The sequence below is a fragment of the Vipera ursinii genome (assembly GCF_947247035.1).
Source record: "Vipera ursinii genome assembly, chromosome: 3".
NCBI lineage: Eukaryota > Metazoa > Chordata > Lepidosauria > Squamata > Viperidae > Vipera > Vipera ursinii.
In genome coordinates this window covers 189109614-189135694 of record NC_139516.1, presented here as the reverse complement: position 1 = coordinate 189135694, position 26081 = coordinate 189109614, and the positions used below count along the sequence as shown (strand labels likewise).

At 37.5% G+C, this 26081-nt stretch overlaps 1 protein-coding gene across 3 annotated transcripts; it reads right to left on the bottom strand.

Annotated features, from left to right (window-relative positions):
• Positions 1–5127: 5127 nt before the first annotated feature.
• MTDH (metadherin) lies at positions 5128–24910 on the bottom strand. Of its 3 annotated transcripts, XM_083359548.1 has the most exons (13): positions 24200–24909; positions 17513–17614; positions 16239–16323; positions 15298–15474; positions 13661–13729; positions 12337–12573; positions 11851–11937; positions 10480–10578; positions 9254–9381; positions 8784–8903; positions 7919–8035; positions 7270–7423; positions 5128–6896 (listed from the first exon to the last, which is right to left on the bottom strand). In XM_083359548.1, exons 1-13 carry the CDS (start codon positions 24674–24676, stop codon positions 6826–6828), a joined length of 1923 nt encoding a protein of 640 aa, XP_083215674.1. In that variant the 5' UTR covers positions 24677–24909; the 3' UTR covers positions 5128–6825. The 3 variants fall into 3 exon arrangements, with proteins under 3 accessions (XP_083215674.1, XP_083215675.1, XP_083215676.1); XM_083359549.1 differs by lacking the exon at positions 7270–7423 and having other exon boundaries at positions 24200–24910; XM_083359550.1 differs by lacking the exon at positions 5128–6896 and having other exon boundaries at positions 7270–7469; positions 24200–24910.
• Positions 24911–26081: the final 1171 nt, after the last annotated feature.

Below are 26081 nucleotides of genomic sequence, written 5' to 3'. Positions count from 1 at the left end.
TGTTAAACTAAGAATAATTGACATTCTGATGACACCTGATCACAAACCAAAAGCTAAGATCTCCTAGTGGTTTTATTTAGACATTAAAACAATATAGGGGAGATGTGTGAGCTTTGTGGTATTCTACATTAGGACAACCAAAGGTTTGACTGCTCCACCCGAGAGAGTAACAGTTAGAGCTGCCCACTCATAAAATATGTTCCATGCTCCCAGTTTTGAGGTTAATGAAACCTGCCACTCACCCAAGAAATTTGTCTAGAAAAGTCACTAATGCTGTCCAGGTTTGACTGGAATGGATCTAGATACTCTGCTTTATCTGGAGTTTTCTTTACCTGACATCCCACCAACCTCTCCAGAATCTTTTTGCAAAAGGGGAGGTCAAAGACTTGGAAGTAGATCAAGTAGATGAAGAGATGGCTTCTTTAAGAGACAAAGTACTTAAGGTACTCCTAAACTCTTAACGATTCATTTTGCAATTGTTTGAAGTTACAAGGTGCTGAATAAAAGTGATTTACATCCAGTCTTCATGAGTAAACCACTGCAGTGTTCCTGCAATTCTATGATCAAAATTGGAGCATTTAGAAATTGGCATGTACAGTATTTATGATGGTTGCAGTGTCCTGGGTTCAGATGATCACCATTTGTGACCTTCCCAGCTGGCTTTTGACAAGCAAAATCAATGGGAAAGCTGTTGCTTAATGACTATGTGATTCAATTAACAACCATAGTGATTTGCTTAATAAAAAGGTAAAAAAAATCTGGCATGACTCATTTAAAAGACCATATTACCTACCAATGGAAGTTTCAGTCCCAATTGTGACCTTAAGATGGGCACTATCTGTGCCATGACCTCTTTCAAGTTGTTGGCACCTCACCTTCCATCAAAGAGCTATTTTTACCTCCCCAGTCCACTTGAATTATCCTCCCACCCCCTTCCTGAGAAAATCAGAAGGCCCTAGCTGGGCATGGGTGCAGCCTAATGATATCAGGATTTATTCCTAGAAAACCATATTCATTCCCTCAGGCTTCACGAGATTGCAAAAATCCAACTCATATAGCAAGACAGCCTCTACTATATTAACCCTGTGCAACTGGCATGGAATCTTAGGCCAATAGGAATGACATTATTTGTAAATATTCATACAAACTTGTCACAACTGTCTGAAGATATATTATTACACCTTTCCTCCCCTAACAGGACCCAAATAATTCTGAACAAGGTACCTGGATGGAAACTAACGAATGCAATAAGAGCGAATACACATGCTTCATTGCTTTTATTGCCACAATCTAAGTCTGAACATGGGCTTGGTTATATTCATTCATGCACATGTAAACACTGCTTAATCAGCCTAGTCAAATATGATCTTAGTTTACATTGCTCATTTCAGAAATAGAATTCTGACATTTTATCTGCCAGATTCAAGTGGATGCAAAAAAGGATACTTTTTTGAATCATATTAAACTGAACAGTATTCAATTTACTTTATGTGCCATTACTAGTGAAATAATTCCTTCTACATTAAAACTCAAATTTTCTTGAGGCTGCTGAATGATGTCTTCTGAAATTACCACAAAGCTTTGTCCTCAACAGAATCAGCCTTACAAACAAGCTGAAATAAGAAATTGGGTACAGAATTTGGCATCTTGAGAATCTGTTTTCATCTGTTTTTCTACACTGTTGATCAAAAACCTCAATAAGATTTTCAACAATCGGGATGAAGTTCTTTGTGCCCTGTAGAGATCCTGTTCTATGACTAGAAAACTCCAAAATGGTAAAAAGAACAGCATTATTTAAAAAGAAATATGCAATGACATATACTGCACAACTAAATAATTTTACTTGTTATTGGTATTTCTTCTATTTTGTTTTATATCACACCCTGCACTTTGCATAATCATATATCTTTATGGCACTTTAGATTTGTATTTTTATCTTCTCCTTATGCAGTGAGAACACTATTTACTGTAAATCCTAAGTGCTGGCCACATAGTTTAGTTCAAATTATTAAGGACTAGTATAATACTCTTTAAAATATAAATCAAATTATAATTAAATTGAAAATGGCTTACTGAAGCCAAAAGAAAAGCATTGCCTATTTCCTAACTGGTTGTGAGATCATTTGCAGTGTTTGAACATTTGGTTCTGTGCAGTCTAAATTGGTAGTGAGTGAAACCACTATGCTATATTCACATTGGATTGTGTTCTTACTTCAGAATAATACACTCTACAGGAAAATCCAGTTTTCCCCTTCATACATGTTGCTTCAGGGAGTAATAACCTCTAGGCCAGATTTGGGCTGTCTAAGGATATTACGATTATTGCTGAAAAAGTCAAAGAATATGCAAAAGAACTTAATATGTGCTTCATGGATTATGGAAATGTCTTCAGTTGCATTAATGTCAAAGTTTTAGAATATTCTTAGAAATATGGGAATTTCTGGCACACAGTCCAGATGCCATTGTCTCGGCTTGGCAAGCTCATGGGATGGGTCTTGGACTGAATTGCACTTGTGTGGACTCTATGCATGCACATCTCATAAAGCACCATGGTTTACTGACAAGCTGCCAGAGAAGAAATAGCACAAGAGATGTCTAGAGCATTGCTGGAGGAAGGCAAAAAGTGGCTGATTGATCACAGGTAAAAACTTTTACTTATGACTGGTCACTAAGCAACTGGTGGAAATTACAACAGACTGTACTTATGATCCATTTTCAATGGCATTTTCAATTGAATGCAAGTTACGACAGTGCTGACAAAGATGTCTGCATTTACATCCCTATCTACATTCTTTTTTTAAAAAAACATTATCTACACAACTAAAATACTTTTGTTATAAAAATGAATTGTATGTGCCACTTATACCAAGTTCCAAAGTGCTTAGCAAAGTATACTACAGAATTAGGTTCAGATCTAACACAGGATGATTGCATTTAGAGTGACAGCTGCCATTTTGTCACTGTTGCTTAAAAAAACAATCTTAAGACGAAAAGTCAAGACAAACATGTCAAACCAACCTGTTATGTCATGTTAACAGAAGGTTTGGGGCAGGTGCCTTGTAGATAATGTTGGCTCTGACTTCTCAATCTAAGAGCAACACTAAGAAAAAATAAACTTCCTTATAAATTCATACCTGCAGCCTATTGGCACTGATATCAGGAAGTTTGGTCTGATTTAAATCTGGAACAGCTGAAGACTGACCTGAAACTTAGATCTCATATAAGGAACTGAAAAGGCATATAACTTTAAAAAAGATTAAAGAGAAAAACTAAAAAGACATTTCTGTATAGATGTGAAATCTTCACGTACTGTTTATATATATTGTAATTTTTCATATTAAAAAAATAGTATGTTTTCATCCAACTTCACAAATTTCTCACTCCAATATACTATTAGTACTGCATAGCCTAAAAGAAAGAAAAATTAAATATGCATTGATTATCCTATAATATATAATTTTTGTAAAGTTGTATATACAAATAAAATTACTCCTTGGAAAACATTTCATGGACTTCATTACGTTTAGCTGGTTTGTTCTGTTTGTATCATAAAAAGATATCAGGTATATCTGGTTATAAAGGCTATTGTTAACAATGCAAAAGTGGATGCACACTTTTATTGTTTGCCTTCTATACTGATACAACTCTATTCTGGGAAACTGTTGTTACTGTGCAACTTGGTAGCTTAAGTACATGAATGAAATCATTTATGGCATTGCCATTTTCACTACTTAACATCTTCACATTTTGTGAATATCCCATTCTTAGGTGACAAAAAGGTCATTTTCACCTTGATTGAAAATTCTAAAGTTTCAGGAAAAATTTATTTATTTATTTATTAATGGGATTTATTTACCGCAGGAGATAATGGTCTGTCCATGAAAGGGGTTGCGATGTTGGAGTAACCCCACCCAGTCCATTAAGCCATTGCCCAGAGATGAAAATAAGATCAGGCATGTTTCCTCCCTCGTGAGTCGGGTCCTGAGTAATTTGGGTCAGGTCCATGGCCGTCATGGAAGCCATGAACTCTCGGGCCACCTCCGATGCACTGCCCAGGGAAGGTAGATTAAAGTCTCCCAGTACCATAAGTCTTGGAAATTCAACCGCCAATCCTGAGATGGCGTCAAGTAGCCTGGGTAGAACCGTTGCTGCGCAGCTTGGAGAGAGGTATACCAGAAGTAGGCCCAACTGACCACCAGGACCCCATCTTAAGAGGAGGGATTCACATCCGTCAATCTGAGGGGCAGTGGCCTCCCGCGGATGGAGGGTTTCTCTGATAACGACCGCCACACCACCTCCCCTACCCTGAGCTCGAGGTTGATGTCATCTGTCATCTAGATATAAATCCTAATGGGGGTCAGATTAGATATAAAAACATCCACATAAATGAACATTTAAATTAAAAGCTGGATCAGATAATTTAGGATGGTGGTAGACATAATCAGAAAAATGACATTCTCCAGTTCAGAGGGACTGCAGAGATAGATCATTTATAATTTTTAGTTTCATTAGGAATTATGCATTTAGGTATTAAGAATGGTATTCACGGCAAAACAATGCTATAAGCACTGAAGACCATTTTGCAAAAAAGATTCCACAATGACTTAAGAACAAATGAATTTTGCAAACTCCCACTTTTTAGTGAGCAACTATCCAACACTTCACAACCATTTCTAAAACAGTATAAACTATTCATAGTTGGTTGAATATGAACTGAGTAAGAGAGATATATTCATAAAAATACCATCAAACTGTCCCCAAACAGATCTGTTTTTAGCCAAATGGCTAAACTTGCTATTGTTATGAATATCATTTTGAAAGAATCATAGCATGATTTAGGACAAGCTTAAACATTTCTTTTCAGTGTCAAAAGCTGTTCTTAAAATGGGATAACATGCAGTCGTTTATCTGGTCAAATGAAGAGTGTCTTAACTGGGAAATTGATAGTTAAGATACATATGAAGAATTTTAAAAATCACAATGAAGAGCAGACACAACTAGAATACTCAATACCCTTTTAAAATTAGTTGTTGTACAGTCTAATTGGCTACCAAGAATTTTCCAATACCATTTTATTGTGATAAAATATTATCCAGGAATTCCCTTCCCATAAATAACACAATGCTATCAATTTGCTCAATTTATTTTAACAAAATTGATGTAGAAATGTCACTGAATTAAACAAACATCTGAACATGTAAACATCTGCCATGTTCCTGAAACAGGAGTTAATACCTGTGCACATTAGAATTCATTAGGAACACTATCAATTAATAAGGCTTGTCTTCAAAACAACTAAATCCAGTTTGTTGCTTTAATTATTCTTGCATTGCAAGTTAATTTTACGAAAATTTTCAAATGTACACAATTAGACATTATGGGAGAGTTAATAGTACCATTGGTTACAGCTGTTACAAGTTTTCTGCCACATGAAAAAAAACTAAGCCAATCACATCAAATAATCATGGCTTTTCTTTAATAGTTGTTCACCAAGTTATGTTAATTATGGTCCTTTAAACACATACAAACATTTCATAAAGGCTATATACAGTTGTACATGGCTGAGCATGCACTATTCATAGATACCTGCCTGTTTAACATGATGTCATTATAGTGCTTGAAAATGATGCAATTCAACTCTCATTTTAATCAATAATTACAAGTGGAAAGATGGTTCGTCTCCCATTTTAATCCATAATTACAAGTGGAAAGATGGTGTTTTACAATTGCTGTTGTTGCATGATTTTTTTTAAAAAAATACAAAACAAAAAACAAAATGCTAACCCCATTTAAGAACTCTAGATACAGATTCTACATAGGTTAAGGCAGTAAAAAAGCACTTCCTGATACAGGTGGTCTCAACATCAATTTAATCTGTTTTGAAGCCATCATTACTCTTTTTATTTTCTACCACATCTCTGAAGAATTTTAAAAAATCCAATTAAAAAAAAAGAAAAGCAATAGTGGCAGAGAAATGAATCATGGCTTTCAAAATGTCTGATAACCAAGATTATAGGGCACCAACTAAACTCCTACTTTAGATAAAAAACCATGAGGCTTGCTTGAATATACTGCCTCAACAACTTAAAATTATCTGAGAATTTAAGTAAGAAACTATTAGAAGCATCTTTAGGAACCATGTTGTAGTTCTGATAAAAGTTTTTTAGTTTCTTGATACAGAAGTTTTGGAAGTTTAATTTAATCCACTTTTTTGCTGGAAAAATGTTTTTATTGATTAGTTCTAACACAATTTGAGTGCACATTTACTCTGAAGTCAACTATTATTCAGGTTGAGAGGTTATTCAAGAATAAAGTCTTCAGTGATACCAGCTTCTCTGTAATTCTAATTAATTTCATGGTTAGCAGATTCTATTAAATATTAGAAACATATGGCAAATTTGAATAGAGTTCTTTGATTTAGGCATTAAACAGATTCAGGATAGACACCACCATTCAGTGACATGTATCAGTTTTAAAGATGATTAGATATTTAAGACAAATCCTCTTTCTCCAGTGAACAGGAAATAGAAATATGTTGTAAACAGGGCACTGTTTTAAAGCCAAGATTTTAAAAATTACTTTTTCCATAGCTTGAAAATACATTCTTCAATGAGTCTTCCAGTAATGCCATTATTTCCTGTGAAATTAGGTCACCAACTTTTTCATTCAGTTCCTATTCTTAAAGATGGTTGTGTTCAAAGCAGTTTTTTTAAAAAAAAATCTGTTGAAAGTTATATAAAATTCTGTACAGGTTCACAAATTATTGCATAAACAGCATAATCTCCACGACAAGTGTTTCTGCAACACACGTCCATTTCAGAAAATTCACGTTTCCCTTCTGGCTTTTTTCTTCTTTTTGATTTGCTTGGGGGATTCCCAGCTCTCTTCAGACTTAGCTAAAAGTGTAAGAGAAATCAAGGAGTGCTTTTAAATTGTATTTATTACATTCATTCATACATTGCATTCTACTCACTTAATCTAGTAAAGCATATAATCAGGTCAGCATTATTTTGTATTTCTCTTTGGCTATAAAACTTCCTTGTGTTTTCAATATTGTATTACTTAATAATATAATTTTACATGGATATAATTTCCATTTAGGTTACCAACACACTATAAAATACTAGAAGAGGAAATACTGAACATCTGTAAGCGGAACACCAGATTTGCACCTGAAGTAAGATCTATTTGATTTTAAATACAGTTTTAATAACTATGCAAATATCTTTTAATAAACCTTATATGCATTTGATATAAACAATCACTTACTTTGAGGTGGAGGCACACTGTTTTGCTTAACATTAGAAATAACTTCTGCCTCCTGCAGCTTCTGTGGCACTTGGGAAATTATCTTTTCAGAGTCACTCTCTGATACAGGTACAGACAGTTCAGTAGAAACAGCAAATGAGGGCATCTCCTTCGGCTACAATAGATCATTGTAGATCAGAATATTGAGCTTTTGACATCTTCTAATATCCAATCCAAAAATATGTGGATAGGTTACCTTTAGAAATCCTTGCTTAACCATAAAGAACTCCAAGACCCATAATTAACATTCTCATCAAGCAAAAGCCCCACATGCATCAAACTAGAATCATATAAAACATACGCACCAAGTTATAACTCTCTAAGTAACGGCTTCTGAGATTTACACCAGAAATATTTATAGAATTAATCTGCTTTTCAGATGCTGTTGTGATCAGAACCATTTCTGGTCTTATTAGATGGAAATTCCCATGAATCTAACTAAAATCTATTATTCCTATCCAAATGCTGAAAACATCAATTTAAGCATATCTAACAACGTGCCTATTTCAAGCTATTAATGCAGCAGGCTGATTCACTAAGCTTGCACCTTATCTTAAAGAAGGAAAGATTTACAAATAAACAGACATTAGCATGCCCTTTAAATATATACCTCAGCTTGTTCACTAGTGCTGACGGTCTTTAAAGAGAAAGTTATCTCCACTTGTTGAACTTTTGAGGTATCTTCTGGAAATTCTTCTCCAGCATGTTTCTCCAGATCATCAGAATCCTAGATAGGGGAGAAAGATGACCTCATTAAAAAGAATGAGGTTTGGAGGGATTACTAAAATAACATGAATTAATGAATGAATGTGGAATCTAGTAAGAAGCTATCAATGATACAACATTTTCATGCAATATTAAAACAAACTTTTTTCTAATGGTATAGTCACATTCACATATTTTTACTTCAATTAGCTTCAAAGATAAATCATGGAAATACGAAGCAAAGGAGAAAAACTGTATTTTGTCCAGATTTAATCATGCTTTGAATAGACTTAATGGGTTCAAAGTAGTCTCATATTTCTGGGTATACTTCATAAGCAGGCAACGTACTTTTCTGTTTAAGGAGGGAAGAGGGCTTCAGAGGACATGACAATGAGTGGACAGAATCAGTATTTGCTATTTTGTCAAAGGACTCTCTTTCATAATTTAGGTTTGACTTAAGCTGACAGTATAATTTTCACATATTTCCTGTCTTAGAACAGAAAGAAATCATAGTTAAAGAATGTCAGATTAAGATCAAGTTTTGAGAGCTGTCGGTTGCCCACACCAATTATTCAAAGCATGAATATGGAAACTCAGTTTGTAGTAAATCTATTTAAAGGAAAAAAAACCATATAAGTTATGCATAGATATCAAGCAAATCATGGCTTAATATGAACCATAAGAAAAACAGATGCAATCCAGTTAAGGTTTAATCCACCCAGGGCTCATCTTAAATTGCCTTCAAAAGGCTAATATTTATTGTTTCTTGCCTGTATAGGAGAGTTAGCCTCTTCTCCCTGCTTTTTCTTTTTCTTCTTTTTCTTTTTTGATTTGCCACTTGCAGTACTTTGTTGAGCTGCTTCAGGCTTTTCTTTCTCCTCATCTGATACCTAATACAAAACCAGAGAGATCCATCAATATCACATTTGTACCTTAACCCTAATCAAATATATCATTAATATAAGTTTTAGTTTCAACCTTTCTCCAATTATAATTTAACAATAAATTACAACATGCCATGGTAGTCATGATGCAAAACCCTCTTACATAATTACACACACACACACACACACACACACACACATATTTTTGATGACCTAACTTATAGGGCCACTTGTCCCTCTAAGCCAATCCTATGGGCACCTTTGGGTGTTCTAGTTCTTTCTACAAAATAAGAACCATCAAGCTCAAAGAGTACACATCTTACTAACAGTTATTGCAGCAACTGTTAATCTGATACCTTTTGAGTTTCAGATAATACTTCTTCAAGTTGTGGAACGGAAGGAGGGTTTTCTTCTTCAACCCAGTTCCCCCATTCTTCTGCTGGGGCATTCCAGTCAGAAGTTGGATCAGCAGAAGAAAGCCCATCTGTGAGAAATAAAGAAGTTTCAAGTGGATGAACAAGACAATAAGACAAGAATACACTGTTTTGCAATATATGTGTAATTTCATGCCATATATTTTAGTAACAAAAGCTTGGGGATAGGAATTTGAAATATTCCTTCCCAAAATAAATTTAAAATCGTTAAAGATAAGCACAATGATAAAACTCAGTTTTCTGATCTTGCTCTGATGCTAAAGGCAACCTTCTACACAGATACAAACAGAAAAGCATTAAATTCAAAAAAGAATGACAAAAATAAAGGATAGTGGATCAGTACTTTAGAGCAGGGGTGTCAAACTCAATTTCATTGAGGGCCGCATCAGCATTGCGGTTGCCCTCAGGGGGCCGGGTGGGTATGGCCAGGGTGGGTGTGGCCTACTGGGTGGGCGTGGCTAGAGTGCGTATGGCCTACTGGGTGGGCATGGCCAGCTCTACATCGTTCGCATCAAGGGTGCCTATGGGGGCCTGGGCAGGAGTGGGACAGATCTGAGGGTCTCTGGCAGAAGGAGGGTCTCTGGGCCAGGGCCAAGGCAGAGGGGGCCGTTCCCTCACTGTTTCCAGGATGGCTTTGCGGGCCACATGAAACCACTTCGCGGGCCAGATCTGGCCCCCGGGCCTTGTGTTTGACATGTCTGCTTTAGAGGAATCAATTTTAGTCCTCTATAAAAGAAAAAGTAGAAATTTAGAAGGAACATTGCAGTCTAATACTGATCAAATTATTTTTTAAATTTGCCTTTCAAATCTTTCATTATTGATACAATATTGAAATAAATTTTAAAAGTAGAACATGGCTGAATACACAATTTAGAAAAAGCCAAGTAGATGTTGCACTGACAAAGAAAAAATACATTTTTTGGTTTAAAAATTTTGGGTTTATCTTTTAGATTGAATTTGCTTGGATGAACATTTCAAGCATTAATTGTTGATTAAAGAATCTATGCTTGCCTTTTGCAAAACTATTTTGAAAACATATGGATAAATATTTGATGTTGTTTACCAGAACAGTTGTGAATAGGAATAGGAATGCAAAAAAGTAAATGCAAATTAAGCAAAACCAGGTAAGATTTTAAAAAGGAACATACTTAATCCAGACCATTCGTCATCAACAGGTGCCTGATTACGATTTAAATCCCACTGAAAATCTGTAGTACTAGGTTGAGAAACAGATTCGCTATTGGATCCTAAAAAGGGGCAGAATATATACCCAGTCACTCCATGAGAATAATATGTAGGCCCATTATTCCAATTAACTTTTATCAGATAGAGACTGTCCTCAAATTACAACCATTCATTCATTCACCCTTCAAAGTTACAGAATGAATGAATTGTAGCTACAACTAGCCCTTGAAATTAGCCACTGCAACACCCCATAAGCATGTGATCAAAATTTGGGCAATTGGCAGTCCATCTGGATTTAAAATCAGCACTTTGACCCTCCTTCCATGCCTATCTCCTACTTCCCCTTTGGCTGCCCTGCACAGTGGCACTCCTCAGCAGTGGCTGAAGTAGAGGCCTGGGGCCTTCAGCAGTCTCAGCCGATCACCACTATGCCTCTACTTCAGCCCCATAGAGTATCACCTCAAGCCCCATGTCACAGCCTATGGAACAAAGCCCTAGCTGCCTTAAATAATCTTTGCTCTGCCATCTTGCTACCCTTGCATTCTGCACTCACTGGCCTTGCCACTCCCAACTGACCTTTATCTTCTTCCCACCGTTGAGGTGGTTTGCCCAGCCTAGCCTTATGTGAAGCAGCCATTCTTGTGCTACTTTGGAAGATTTCTGAGGCTTTCTAAAACTTCGCAAGAAGGCTACACTTGCCATTCTCCAAACTGCGGCAAAGGGCAGCAAGGCTGGCAGGGCGAAGAGAGTGCAAGGTGGTGTGGCAGGCCTGCCCAGCACAGCCAGTGAAGTACAGGGCAACAAGGCTGGCAGAATGCAAGATGGCCAAAAGGGCAGAGATAGGGAGGAAGACGGTGTGTGTGTGTGGAACTGAAGAGAAGACAGTCTCTTTATCGTACTGAGGCTTGGGATTGGAATGGATCATATCAAGAGTGGTTTGGATTAGAGTGGGACCTCGCCTCACAAACAGTGAGATATTCGGCTAACAATGGCAACAGGGATATTGTCGCTAAGTCATTTGGTCATATGACATCGTGCTTTACAACTGGATTGCTTAGCAACTAGAATTCCAGTCCCAATTAGCATAATCATCTAAGGACTACTTATATAGGATATATGCATCAGATTTGCTTCTTTGTTGTCACAGACACTAATGATTCAGCTTCACTGACCTAGGCAACACAGTATTTTCATAAAAAGAACAAGCACAATCCTTCCCTTTCCCATATATTGAAAGAACATTGAGCTGAACTTGGTGAAGCAAAAATACTTCAAATTTTGGATTTTACCAGAGCCATAAATAAGACACATGTGTAGTTCTTTTAAAAGCATACCAGAGACTGTAGGATTAAGTCCCAGGGGAGTAAATGAAGCAGAACTTTGTTCAGGAGTATTAATTCTTCCATCCACTCCAGACCAAGCTGTTAATAACAACAAAAATAATAATATGCGTGTGCTCATATCATAGATTTCCCCCCACTGGCAATTAGGAATATATTCCTAAGAGAGGGTCCCACATATCAAAGCAAATCAGCATACTTTTGCACTTGCACAAAATCTTATTCCCATTTTAAAGAAATATAATATGCATATATTATGCATGTGTAAAACCCCATTATAATTTAGTAGATATTCTGCTTTAACTGACACCCTGCCCTCCTTTCTAGACTGAGGTTATTGTTCTTTGAAAAGTAAGGGATAAACAAAATTCCAGGATCAGGAAATTAAAGAAACATTCTCACGGTTTTCTATGTTTTAATTTTAGTCCTTTCACAAAACCAAAACCAAACAAACCAGGAGAAACAAGCACTTAATCTTACCTATACCAGGGAATAAAGTACGTTCACCCCAGGTTCTGCCAACCAGAGATACTCCCCAATCCTTCCCATTTCCATTATCTCCAGCATCTTTTCCCCAGGCTGATGTCTCATTCTTCCTCTTGCTACCTGCAGAGGACCCTGTGGTCCATTTCTCTTCACTTGCACCAATCTGAGGAGAAATCTTAACGGGTTTTTCATTCCAGTTGCCTCCGTTGACTGTGGGGCCTTCACTCATTCCTGAAAGAAATTTTAAACAGGGAACTTTGTTTGCTGTTAAATACGGTAGTAAAATAAACATATGTTACTGCAATTATGATCTGAATATTTTCCAATATTATATCATTGCTACTATGTTTTTAAGAACCAACTCGTTTCTGGCTTCATACTTCAATATTCCTTTTGATCCACAATTCTCTTTTAATAACAGTTGGCTGCTCGCTATTTCATGATGATCAAAGTTGATAACACAATTGTTGCCTCTGAATTACCAAATGTCAATAAGTAATTTTGTAGTTCAGACAAACAGAAAAAGTACAGCTTATGTGATTTTTTTGGTTTCTGTAAAAAGGGAAAAATTGTTGCTCACTTCCATTTAGGATTTTTCAATTTTTTGGCATATTGTTATCCAAAGCCATGACTGCAGAGCAGCCTTTGATTTCCTTCTAGCTATAGTTACTGTGTTGGAAAGAATGAGTGGAGGAGTTATCAAATAGCATCCAGAGAACAAATAAATTTGACCATCCTTAGGTTTGTACTGTTTTGTATTGTTCACATTTCAAAACAATTATCACAAAATTACTTATGTAAGATTTATTTCTGAGTAAGCATATAAAAGATCAATCTATAAACTTCCCATTCATTTAAACCTGAAGCTCCTGTAAACTTCAAGTTTGTTTGAATTATATGCATATGCATTTCATTCATATTCATACTTATCAAGAGATAATTAAGGCTACAATATACATAAAGTAAAAATATGCAGTGTAAATTATAAAAGAACTGTATAGCCCTTATGTTAAATATCAATATTAAACATTAATCATCTGAATAACTGGGTAAAAGCCGGGAAGTTTGGCACTCTCAATGTATGTTGCACCCATCCTGCTACTACATCTGATGGTATACCTCAAAATTCATCAGGATAGAGTTTAGAAATTCTTTATTAATATACAGCATGAATTATCTTGCACTATCACAATATATCTGACTTTTTACCTTTGATATAAATCAATGCCCAAAATTCAAGTGATCTTAGAACTTAAAAGAACCACATTGTGAAATAGATAATGATAATAATAATAATAAAAATAAAAAAATTAAATACCTTGCTGGAGTGTAGCATCACCTTTTCCAGATTTAGAATTGCTAATTTGAACATTCAAAACTGGATCACCTTATTTAAAAACAAAGGAGATAATTTAATTATCAAATATCTTCAGTCTGTTATTTACTGCATATGAATAGGTAACACAAAGCCTAAACCCAAGAAATCAGTGATTTTATACTTTATTCCAAAAAATATCTAGCCATGAATATTTGGAACACAATTCACAGAAATCATATTTATAACAACTGCAATATGCTGTGAGATACTGCAGTTATTATTTCCTTCATTGATATATATGATCTGTCCAGAACTAGTGAATTTTATTCTGTTATTTAAGTTACAAACAGTATTAGTCTTTTTGGCCAACATTCAGCAATTGACACGTGCCATTTGATTGAGATAGTGGCCACAGAAAATAAATCTACAATTCAGCCAAAATATACATTAATATTTTCCTGATAAAATAGTATTAGTATTTTTTTCTTGTGGAACAAACCTCAGTTATAGAGAATATAAAATTTATTCATACAGTGATTGTGTTGTCATGCTATAAATATCACAGCTAGAGATTTATTCCATATTTTAAAAACTTAAAAGTAATATATAATTTCAAATACTGCATTTTTAATGGCCTGAGCTTATTTATATCTCCTTTTCACACTTAATAAACAATGCTACTACAAAAATATAATTCTTTTCTCTTATTTACTATTCTTGCCTAAACTGATTTATTTGGCATAAACAATATAAATGATCAGCTTGCTAACGTGTGTTTACTACAAAATGGCTAGATTGATATGCCCATAGCATCAAACTATAAACTGCAGGTCACAATCCAGAATGGACTAATATATGAACCTAGGCAATATAAGGGAAAAAGTGCACATAAATAGGCAAATAAATGAAACAATCATCCTCTAAACCAGGGGTGTTAAACTGCCAGCCCGTGGGCCAGTTGCATCATGTGAAGGCTGTGCCTACCCCAGCTCTGGCAATGCGAAAAAAAGTCATAATAAATTGCAACATGTCATGTGATGCGGCAAGTTTGACACCCGTGCTCCAAACCATTGAAGTAACAATAAAAAATTGAATATAATTCATCATGTTTAGGAGATCATCAGGATATTTCAAAAAGTGTCAAGTATCCATAAAGACAATTTAGTATGTGTGTGTCCTCAAACTTCATGTGTCCTTCAACTAAATCTCAAAAAGGTCTGAGTAAATCTTATAAGAAGCTCATGGTCTTTTCTGAAAGAAAAGCTACTGCAGCAGTTATAAAGATTTATCTGCAGAACATAACTATGTGATTTATTATTTTTAAACTACATATTTTAGTCAGAAATAAATTACACAACATGCAATATTTGTATAAGGACTAATTTGCTTGCATCAACTAAACACAGTTCCAAAACTAACAAAGGGGGAAGGTACCGGGGGAAGACTATACATCAAAACAATACAAACACATTACCTATAGATATTTATACTCAAATGTTTTAATTAATAATAGGGGTTTTAGCACATATTTAATTATACACAAAGAAGAGCTTTCTTTATACCATGGTACTTTCTTTTTCTTACAGCCCTATCCTTAAAGATGAGAAATAAGAAATAGAAGAAAAATCATGGTTTACCTTTATTTTTTCTAGGACCAACTGAAAATGATATTGCAGACGTTATCTGTTCAGAAGATACTGTTACTGGGATTTCCATGGATGGTAAATTTGATTCTGACCCAGCATCAGTCAGTACCTTGTCACGTTTACGTTGTTGCCGTTTTTCTCTATTGCTGATTTTTGTTTCCCATGCACCTGAAACAGTTGTAAGAAAGCAATAGTGAGTCAGTAACATACTTTTCAAAATGTGTACAAGGAAACTTAAGGTCTTACTCAGGAACTTATCAGGAATTATTAAATGAGGAAATCAGATCCTGATCCAACATATGATCAGAAGTGCATATCCAGGAATCTTTAATATTATTATTATATTAAATTTGGATGCTAACAAATCTCTGCAGGCTCACATGGCTTACAACAACATACTAAAATATACACACAGTATCTTCCAGTTCTCACTTTTGAATATTTTTAGTGCAAATATAGCTCTGGCTGCCCTGAACTCTGCAGATGAAGTTTTTATGATTAAAGAAGACTGATTAAGCTAAACTGATATGTAATGTGTAATGATGCAAGTTTAATTCTGCTTTCTACATACTGGACAACTTTCAAAATTCAAAAATGATTCTTAAAGCAAATAGGAAAACTTCCAAAATTCAATGTAAAAGACTGAGCTGTTAATATGAAGAATATAAGTCTATTAAATGGTTAGAAACGTTAGTCCTTTTAAGATTCAAATAGGAACTATGGATTTTTAAATGATGGTTTGCTTTCTGTGGACATAAAGGTTCCTTTCATCTGCAAAAAGCTCAGGGTCTAAAGGAATTTTCCTTTTGGTAAAATGGAAGTAATGCTCATAATCCACTTCCTCCCACTGCAATTTCCTCCCAAAATGTGCACTGGACACTGGGAGACATCTTGAAGTCACAGGGAAATGTAAATAATGTGTTTTTCAGTACCTTCATCGGCTTCCTTTCCATCACCACGTGACTGATCTTGAGCTGTTTTAGCATCTCCTTTTGTTTTTTTCCTATTTTTCTTTGACTAAAGTAGAAGGAAAATATTTTCTCTCAGAATAAATTAATGCTATCAAAATGTCTGAAGCTCAGAAACAGGAATGACCCTGGAAACATGATGAATTTATGAACTTTTTATATTTTAATTTCTTCCCCAAAAACTATAGAGTGCAGACAACAAAACCAACAGTACTTTGATTCATACTACTTACAGAAGATGCACACTTATATGACAAAGTATCTTAAAGACACAATTTTAGATACACTTAAGCCTCTTTCAACTCATTGGGTGTTATTTCTGAAAAAGCTTGTAATAAGGCACAAAAACATTATTTGCATCAAGAAAATCAAGATGCTGCTTGTGAGAAGCTGGTGGGGAGCTCAGAAATCACTCCTCTTCCTTAGCTGACCCACAGTATTGTTTTCAACTTTACTGAGGAGTGGATGAACAAATGGAGCTCTGGACCACAAGGAAAACTGCACCCCTGCTCCCAATCCTGGTATGTTCTCAAGGGCTTGGGAGGCATCTGTGATCAATGGGTGAGCACTTTTCGTCTTTGGAGGAAGGAGCCCTTGAGGGTTTTGCCCTTTATGGGGGAGGCTACTTTACACTGCATCTTTTAACAAGTGACTGCAGAGTGTTTCAACAACCACAACTGAAGGCACAGGTTGCAATTCCTTTTGTTCAGTGCTATCATAATTTTAATTGCTGAACGACTGTTGTAAGTTGGGGAGACTGTATTATGCACTTTTGAAGACAGAAAAGACTGTTTCTCTAGGCCAGGGGTAGGCAACCTTGGCTCTTTTATGATTCATGGACTTCAACTCCCAGAATTCCTTCAAGTTGAAGCATAGCTGGCTCAGGAATTCTGGGAGTTGAAGTCCATGAGTCATAAAAGAGCCAAGGTTGCCTACCCTTGCTCTAGGCTTAGAGTTGACCCACTCTGACACAAGACTCCCAAGACCACAGATCACAACATAGAAAATTCATTCTTGGAGGGAATTATTATTATTATTGATCATCACACAGCCAGAAGTTCAGACTGGATTTGGCAGTTTTGTCTACCTATTGAGTCCTTACCAAGGACCTGGGATAGGCAGATGTGGATGTTTGATGGTATTACAGATATTGTCGCAGGATGGAAGCACTTCCTAGTAAGGATTATTATTATTATTAGAAATTAAAGTAAAGTATCATTCATTAACCATTAACCAACCTTTTCTGTTTTCTTTTCCATATCCAATGTCTGCTTCAGGTTCTCTTTTCGTGTTGTTTGTATTATTTCTTCAAACACATCATGAGCTGGTTGACCATTAAGCTGAATATATGTATATATAGATATATATTAAATGATAAATTTTATGCATAGAAACAGGCCTATCTATATTAAAGAATTAATTACTGTACAACATAAATATTTATCAGTATTTTATCAATTTACATGAAATGTACCAAGGATATAGTGACTTTAATTGCTTAGATGCTGGATAATAATATTATAACTAATGTATCATTATGCTATTCACAATTTTTTTATACTGCCTCCTTTGATTCTATGCAATCAATAATAAAATCATGGAATAATTTACAAATAAAAATTTAAACTGGCACAATGTAATTAAAAATGGTTATCCAGTCACCATCAACTCAAATCTAATGTCTCATTAAAAATGATTCTTCAGGACTTTCCAGAATGCCAGGAGTTAGAGGTAGCCTTATCTTTGGGAGAAGCAAGTTATATAATGTCACAGCAACAGGGGGAAGGACTGTGATCTAATTGACATCCCTTTCTCTACTCCCTTATACTCTTAACTTCTAAGAATGAAGTAACTTTAACCTCTCCAGAGAAAGCTAAAATAGATGCAACAGTGCCACTTCATTACTAGTTAATGTTAAGTTTAAACGGTAAATTTAAAGCTTGCTTTCAGTTAAGTATAGGCCAAGACCACAAAAGTACCATCTGAGATTGCATCTGCTATTTGGTTTCGCAAGAATGATACTACAATAGAAGCAAAACCCTGTAATAAAGCGTTGCAGTTTGAAGTTCTCCTATTCAGGAAAACAATAGACAGAATTTTCACTGCTTTGTTCACAATTTACAATCCTAAATAAGTTTTACATAATTTACATTATTTGCTTGCCCCGTTACACATTTTTCAAGGCTGTAAAATATGTTAAAATGTGTTTTAATAGAATCCTACCCAGTCTTTGATTCAAATTGTTGGGCTGTTGTAGTGAATGAATGAACTTTTATTGTCACAAGTACAACCATGTATACATTGAGATTGGCTGAGCCTCCCTTCGTGCCCCCACCCACAACTTACAGTGACACAAACCCTCCATCTTATTACACCATGTGAGCTAATTGCTAATCAGTTTAAACTGATCTTTTAAAAAATTGAACATTAATGTTCAATTTCACTATTTTAAGCGTTTTGGGCACACTTATAAGCAGTGTATAAATGCTTAAATGACATTTCTAAAAATGTATACATTTATCAGGGTAGATTTGTACCATATATATTATATCTTCTGCTTCATGTTATTTTTATAGAAAAGAAACAAATTTCTGGAAAACCTATGCATGATCTTCTATTTCATATCGATTAAGTGGGCAGTCCTTAAGATATCCAGCATAATCTGGAATATTCAATTTCATGCCCAAAGAGTCAATTATGGTGTAGGATTCCAATAGTTTGAGCAGGATCAGTAAGAAGAAAATATTTTTTTTCTCTTGGCTTTGAAAACTGTTTTTCTCCACCCCGAACCAACCCAGCAATGCCCTCGCCGTGATGTCCCGTTGCCTGGAGGCGGTCCAGGTCTGGATGGGGAGAAACAGGCTTCGTCTCAATCCCGCCAAGACTGAGTGGCTGTGCATACTGGCATCTCGGGTTAACCAGATTATTCCACCTTTAATGATGGGGGGTGAGGTGTTACCCCCCGTTGATAGGGCTCGCAACTTGGGCGTCCTCCTGGATTCACGGCTCAATTTTGAAGATCATATAGGAGCCGTGACCAGGGGGGCTTTTGCCCAGGTTCGCCTGGTGCGCCAGTTGCGACCCTATCTGGACCGAGACGCCCTACGCACAGTTACTCATGCGCTTGTGACCTCCCGTTTGGACTACTGTAACGCTCTCTACATGGGGCTGCCCTTGAAGACCACTCGGAGGCTTCAGCTGGTGCAGAATGCGGCCGCGCAAGTTGTGATGGGGGTTTCCCGATACTCCCATGTAACATCTCTACTCCGCGAGCTGCATTGGCTTCTGGTTGCCCTCCGGGTGAGATTCAAGGTGCTGGTGATGACCTATAAAGCCCTAAATGGCTTGGGTCTGGGATATCTGAGGGAACACCTGCTGCCGGCATCAAGTTCCCTTCGTCCAGTGTGCTCACACAGGGAGGGTCTTCTTAGGGTGCTGCCGGTAAAAGACTGCCGGCGGATAACACCCAGGGGAAGGGCCTTCTCTGTGGGTACGCCTGCCCTCTGGAACCAGCTGCCCGTGGAGCTTAGGACTGCCCCTGACCTTCGTTCATTTCGCGGGGATCTGAAGACCTGGCTCTTTGAGCTCTCCGGCCTGGCTGAGAATTTTAACTGGGGTTTTTATTTTTAGGGATGATTTAATCTTTTTTCATTGTTTTTAACTTTTGTACTGGTTTGGTTTTAAATACCCTGTAAAGCACCCTGAGTCCTTAGGGAAAGGGCGGTATATAAATCTAATAAAATAAATAAAATAAGTAAATAATTGGCATGACTATTAGCTATGCTGCTGACACATGCCACTGAGAAAGACTGCTGTGCAAGTGCAGTGGCTAAGGTAGTTTTTATTTCAATGCAAGTTTTGAAGAAAGCTGGAAATGTATTCAAGTAATCAGACTGTAGTAATTCAGTTTTGCTGGAGGTATATCATACATTGTAAATCTTCTCTAGAACAGAAAGTATGAAATGACAGGTAAATTGATAGCTCACCTTGATCTAAGAAAAACTTAAGAGTAGCACACTACCTCTTTCAGGTAGGTTACAGACCATGCATTCTCATATGATTTATTCTAACAAAATAATAGTTGTACCATGGAACAGTATAAAACCTAATATAGGGTCCAACCAAACCCTTATATTATGCAACCATCATAAAAATAAACAGTACATTAAGATAAACTTTTTACGGTAAGTCCTATAAAGAGGAAAAACAGATTCACAGAATGCAAGAGAGAATCCATAAAATGGAAAACTAAAATAAAAAGCTGTCCTCTAAGAAGTACCATTTTCCCTATTTTAGTCACTTGGTAGGCAACATGAGAGCTGTTAAAAATGCAGTAAATTTATGCTACCACTGAAATATTTTTTTAAAATATATTGTTTTAAAGTCAAGCTTTCAGTAACAATTTTTATTTGTTGATGTTTTGGTACCAGATTAAATATAATTATGCTCCAGCTATGGTTTTCAAAATGTACACTGATGCAATCAAATGTGGAGCACAAAGAATAGGAAGAAATTTAAATTTTGTGTTAACTATAAATTGTTTTCAGTACTTTTTTGAACAAAAATATGTATAGAAGTCTGTTAAATACTGTAAGCAAGAAGATGATATACAATAAGGAGACTGCATGCTTTAAATACCATATATAGAGTCTATAAATATTTCATTTAGGTTAATAAACAGAATTCTGGTAATAGAAACTAAGAAATGGATAGCTTGCTTCTTAACATTAATGCAGGGGCGTCAAACTCAATTTCATTGAGGGCCGCATCAGCATTGCGGTTGCCCTCAAGGGGCCGGGTGGGTATGGCCAGGGTGGGCGTGGCTAGAGTGCATATGGCCTACTGGGTGGGCATGGCCAGCTCTACATCGTTCGCATCAAGGGTGCCTATGGGGGCCTGGGCAGGAATGGGACAGATCTGAGGGTCTTTGGCAGAAGGAGGGTCTCTGGGCAAGGCAGTGGGGGCTGTTCCCTCACTGTTTCCAGGATGGCTTCGCAGGCCACATGAAACCACTTTGCAGGCCAGATCCGGCCAGGTCCAAACACTACAACTTAATGTGGCTGGGCAGAAAACTCATAGATAAAATAGTAATACCTTGACAGAATAATTTCTATCAGAAATCTTTCTCCTTCCCCACATATGTGAACATAATATCTTCTCTTACTCTATTGTTCAATATTCTCTCTCAGAAGGAATACTGCTTCACATACCACAAGGAGGAACATCTCCACATGCAGACAAGCTCTGCTGGTGAAGACCAGGCATTCCACTTCAACTATTAACACTAAATCTGTGCAGGTCTGTGGATTTGAGTGGGTAAAGATGCATATAGGTACTCACATTAGACCTCTCAGCAACTCCTTAAAACAGAGGTTCCAAACCTTGGCAACTTTAAGACTTATGGAATCCAACTCCCAGAATTCCTGGCTGAGGAATTCTGGGAGTTGATGTCCACAAGTCTTAAAGTTACTAAGGTTGGAGACCCCTGCCTTAAAACATCCTTGTCCTTTCTTAGAATAAAGTAGCTGTCCTCTGTAGCTGTTATATAAGCCCAGGACAAGATATAGAATACAATAGAACTGGAAGGGACCTTGAAGGTCTTCTAGTCCAGCCCCTGATCAAGCAGGAGAACCTACATCATACGTTTAAGGAGTTGCCACTAGGTGCAACAAGTACTCTAAAGCATCTTCTTCCTTCAAATTCAGAGCACTGCATAGTCCAAATATCACTGCTAGCCAAATATGATCTGTTTTGTCTTGCAGAGTTATAACCTGAATGAACAGAGCAGAATAGTAATTGCATACAAAAAATTCCACTGTAAACATAATGGGGGACAGAATGTACAGTACAATCGCTGCCATTCAATGGGATGGAGAAAAGCACTCAGCAGTTATCACTCTTCTGTCATTCCCTCATCTCTTTTGTATCCAAATTTCTCTTATACATTTTTGGGACCCATTCTGCACCCATTTCTTCTTTCTCTGTGGGGCACAAGGAAAGCCTATTCCCATGATCACTACTCTGCATCAGGATGCAATTTCTTCACCAGATGTTTCTTCATGGAGATGGTTATCTCCTTGGACTAAAGGTCTTGCTTCCTCCAATTCTGTACATATCAAGCAGATAAGCAAGAGAGAAGGCATACTGTTTGCATAGCTGGAGCAATGCACCTTGGCATCTACCGAACCAGTGATTAAGACCTACAAGATCTGCTAATTGAATGCTGCCCCTCCCTTTTATCCTAGCAATCTGGGGCTTTAAGAGCAACAATAGCAACCTAAATTGTGCCCAGTGTCTGAAGGGCATAAAAGCAATTTATCAGAATATATGAAACTGCCAACTGGCAGAGGTTTTGAAAGAAGTGATTTGCTACACAATGTGAGCAAACTACTCTACTTTTAAAATCATTTTTGCAAAAGACACGTCTGCTTTAACAAGGGAAGTGCTTCAATTGCACTAATGGATATTGTAAACACCACTTTCAAATGCTTTGCAAAGCCTTACCAAAAAGTAGGTTTCCAGAAGAAAAAGCAATTGAAAAAGGTTGGCAGATTCGTCTGGAATATTAAGATGCAAAGGCGGATACAGACACACTAACTGGCATTTCTCTTTCCAACCATGATGAACTCCAGGACAAGCAATCTAATTCTTTTAAGATCAGTAATAATTCCATTCATTGGCTTAAATCAAGTGTAAACAAGCTGATACTTCTGAGATAAGTTTAGGTTTCAATGAACAATTACTATTATCAATCTCAAATAATTATGAAAGTCATTATCTAAAATATCTGAAGACAATCAAGTTATCAAGCACTGATTCAGAAATTACTTCACTATATTAGACTATAAAAATACTTGAGCTTATCCAAATATAACCAAGAGCATACAATTCTGAACACAATGTCTTTTAATGGATTTTCCAATTCCATATTAATGCTTCCAATATCATGCCCACAAAATAGTTTATTTCAAATTCATACTGCATTGCTATTAATGCACTGAAATTAATTAACAAGCAAGACATGTATCAGAATCTGTAGTATTATAAACTTTCGAAATCTAACTTTACTGTTCTTTACATATAATTTTAAGCCTATAACCTTTCAAATATGCCAGTGCACCTGATAATGTGGACATGTATATTTTGTTTTTGCACATAATTCTGAACAACATTTATAAGCCTTAAGCAAACTGCAGCAGGACAAAGAAATATTAAAATCTGTGTATCAGTATAATATTTCTATTATAGCTATTGTGAATATTCATTAAATATTTATCTCGATTCAGAATGATCAAGCAATTAATATTTATGCTGAAAAAGGTTTAACTGAATCAAACCCACTGAATTGTAGATCTAAAATTAGTATTAGTCGATTAAGAAACATTTTGTCAACACCAATTGAGCAAATGTTAAAATCTGACCTTGTAATCCCAGCCAAGGGTTATTGCTTCAGATTTTCTGTGCAGCAAAGTTACAAAACTCAGGTGTGGATCTTCAGATTTTGTGACATACGCAAAAGCATTCTGATAGATGCACACTGCCTCTTACTAAAAACCTGACCAAATAGTTAATTACTATGACATTACTTATAAAGGAAAACCAACTGTAGAATGCTAGTAATATCGCAGTAAGCAACCCCTCACGAGAGCAATCACGAGCACTGCAACAAGATTGCAGATTATTGCAGTGAAATGAAAAATCACGCATTAGGTTGTTCTGGGGAGCCCATTATCGGACATTAATTTGAGAATACGAAGAAGGCACGGCAGGGTACAGGTGAAGGTACCTGCGAACAACTTTTCAAAGCGAAGAGGCATATGGAAACCTACAAAATCTCAGCGAGAGAAAAGTGTCTTGAACCCTGGGCCTTGCAACACCCACATCTCCTTCATAGCCACTTTGACACCCGTCGCCCTGGTACCCACCCTGCCGCTTTTCTCCGCTGCCTTCTTTTTATTGCGCTTCTTCTGCTCTTCCCCCTTCAGCAACAGCGTCGCGGCAGTCCCAGGAGCCCCCTTGTTCGAGCCGCCGCCGCCGCCTCCCCTCAAACCCGGGGTCGCCGCCTCCTCCTCCTCCTCTTCTTCTTCTTCTTCCTCCTCCTCTTCCTCGTCGTCCTCCTCCTCCCCCACCTCGGTCGCCCTCCTGGAAGGCTTTCTGCGAGCATCCCCTCCACGGGCGCAGGCCGCGGCCCTCAGGAGCCCCAGCAGCAGCAGCAGCGCCAGAAGTGACGTGGAGAGCAGGACGAGCCAGGTGGGCAGATGCTGCGGCTCCAGGCTGGCAGGCAGCGGCAGGCCCAGCTCGGTACGCAGCAAACCCACCCCAGATGACAACACGTCCCGTAGCCGGGCCGACACCTCCTCGGCCTGCTGGGCCACGGCCTCCAACCAGTTCGGTGCAGCCATGGCTCCAGCGGACACCGAGCAGGCGCGCACGTCACTGCCAACACATCGCCTCGGTACCAATTTCGAAGGCCCTCGGCGGTTCCGCCGCCCTTCCGCTCCGTCGACAGGCAGAAAAAGACAGCGACTGGCGCCTCGCTTCGGCGGGGAGAAGCGCCGCCTCGGCCTCCCGCGACCTAAGAGAGCAACGTCACCCTCCGCCGCCGAATGTCGGCGGCCGCAGAGTCCAAGCGCGCAGGCGCGCCTGGAAATGCCTCGCACGGGGCGACGAAGACAGTCACGTGGGGTTTAGGGAGCTGTCGGTTGGGGAGCGCGGACGGCGCGCGGATGCGTCGGCCGTCTCCTCCATCTTCATTGGTGGCGGCTCCCCCCGCCCCGCTTTTCTTTTATGGCCGGAACCGAAGAGATGCTCCTAGCGAGCCTGACAGAGCACGTCATGCCTTGCCTGGGATTGGACGGCGGCGAAGTTGTAAGGAATCTCGACGTGGCAGCGATTTCCTCACGGAGGCAAACGAGAGGAGGAGCTATTGTCCTCGATCTCACCAATCAGAGCCTTCGAAGGAATAAGATTGACACAGTGCCTGATAGGGGGAAGTCTTTTTTAAAAAAATCTTTTTTCTAAAAAATAAATAAATAAATATAATATTAATATACAGAAGGATATTATAAATTTATTTGATGTCCATGTTAATATTTAATATCTTCAATGTTTTCTCATTATAAGTACACTGGATCTTTAATCATACAAGATAACAATAATTCTTTTTAAATGAAACTAAAGGCACCCAAGCCAGTCTCCAATGTATATTTCCCTAACTAACAGGAAAAAGAAAACATGGAGCGAGGATAAGATTGCAGTTTTACTATACAGGTAGTCCTCAACTTACGACCACAATTGAGCCCAAATTTTCTGTGGTAAAGTGAGATATTTGTTAAGTGATTTTTGCCTTATTTTACTACCTTTCTTGCCATAGTTGTTAACAGAATCACTGGAGATGATAAAGTTAGTAACCTGTTTGTTAAGTGAATCTGGCTTTGATATTGTCTGCTTGTCAGAAGGTCGCAAATGTGATCACATGATCTTGTGATACAGCAATGGTCATAAATGTGAACCAGTTGCCAAGCATCTGCATTTTATTCACATCATGGGGCTGCTGCGAAGGTCCTAACCAGGCCTTTTTTTGTCACAGAACGCCCAGAACAGAGTTCCGGCACCTTTTTTGGATGGAACCTTGTAGAGTAGGCAAGGCGTGAGTTCCGGCACCTTTTTCTTTTACAAAAAAAGCACTGGTCCTAACTTTGAAAAACAGTCATAAGCCACTTTTTCCAGTGCTTTTATAACTTTGAACAGTTATTAAACTAACTGTTGTAAGTCAGGGACTACTTGTACAATGGATGATTTGAAAAC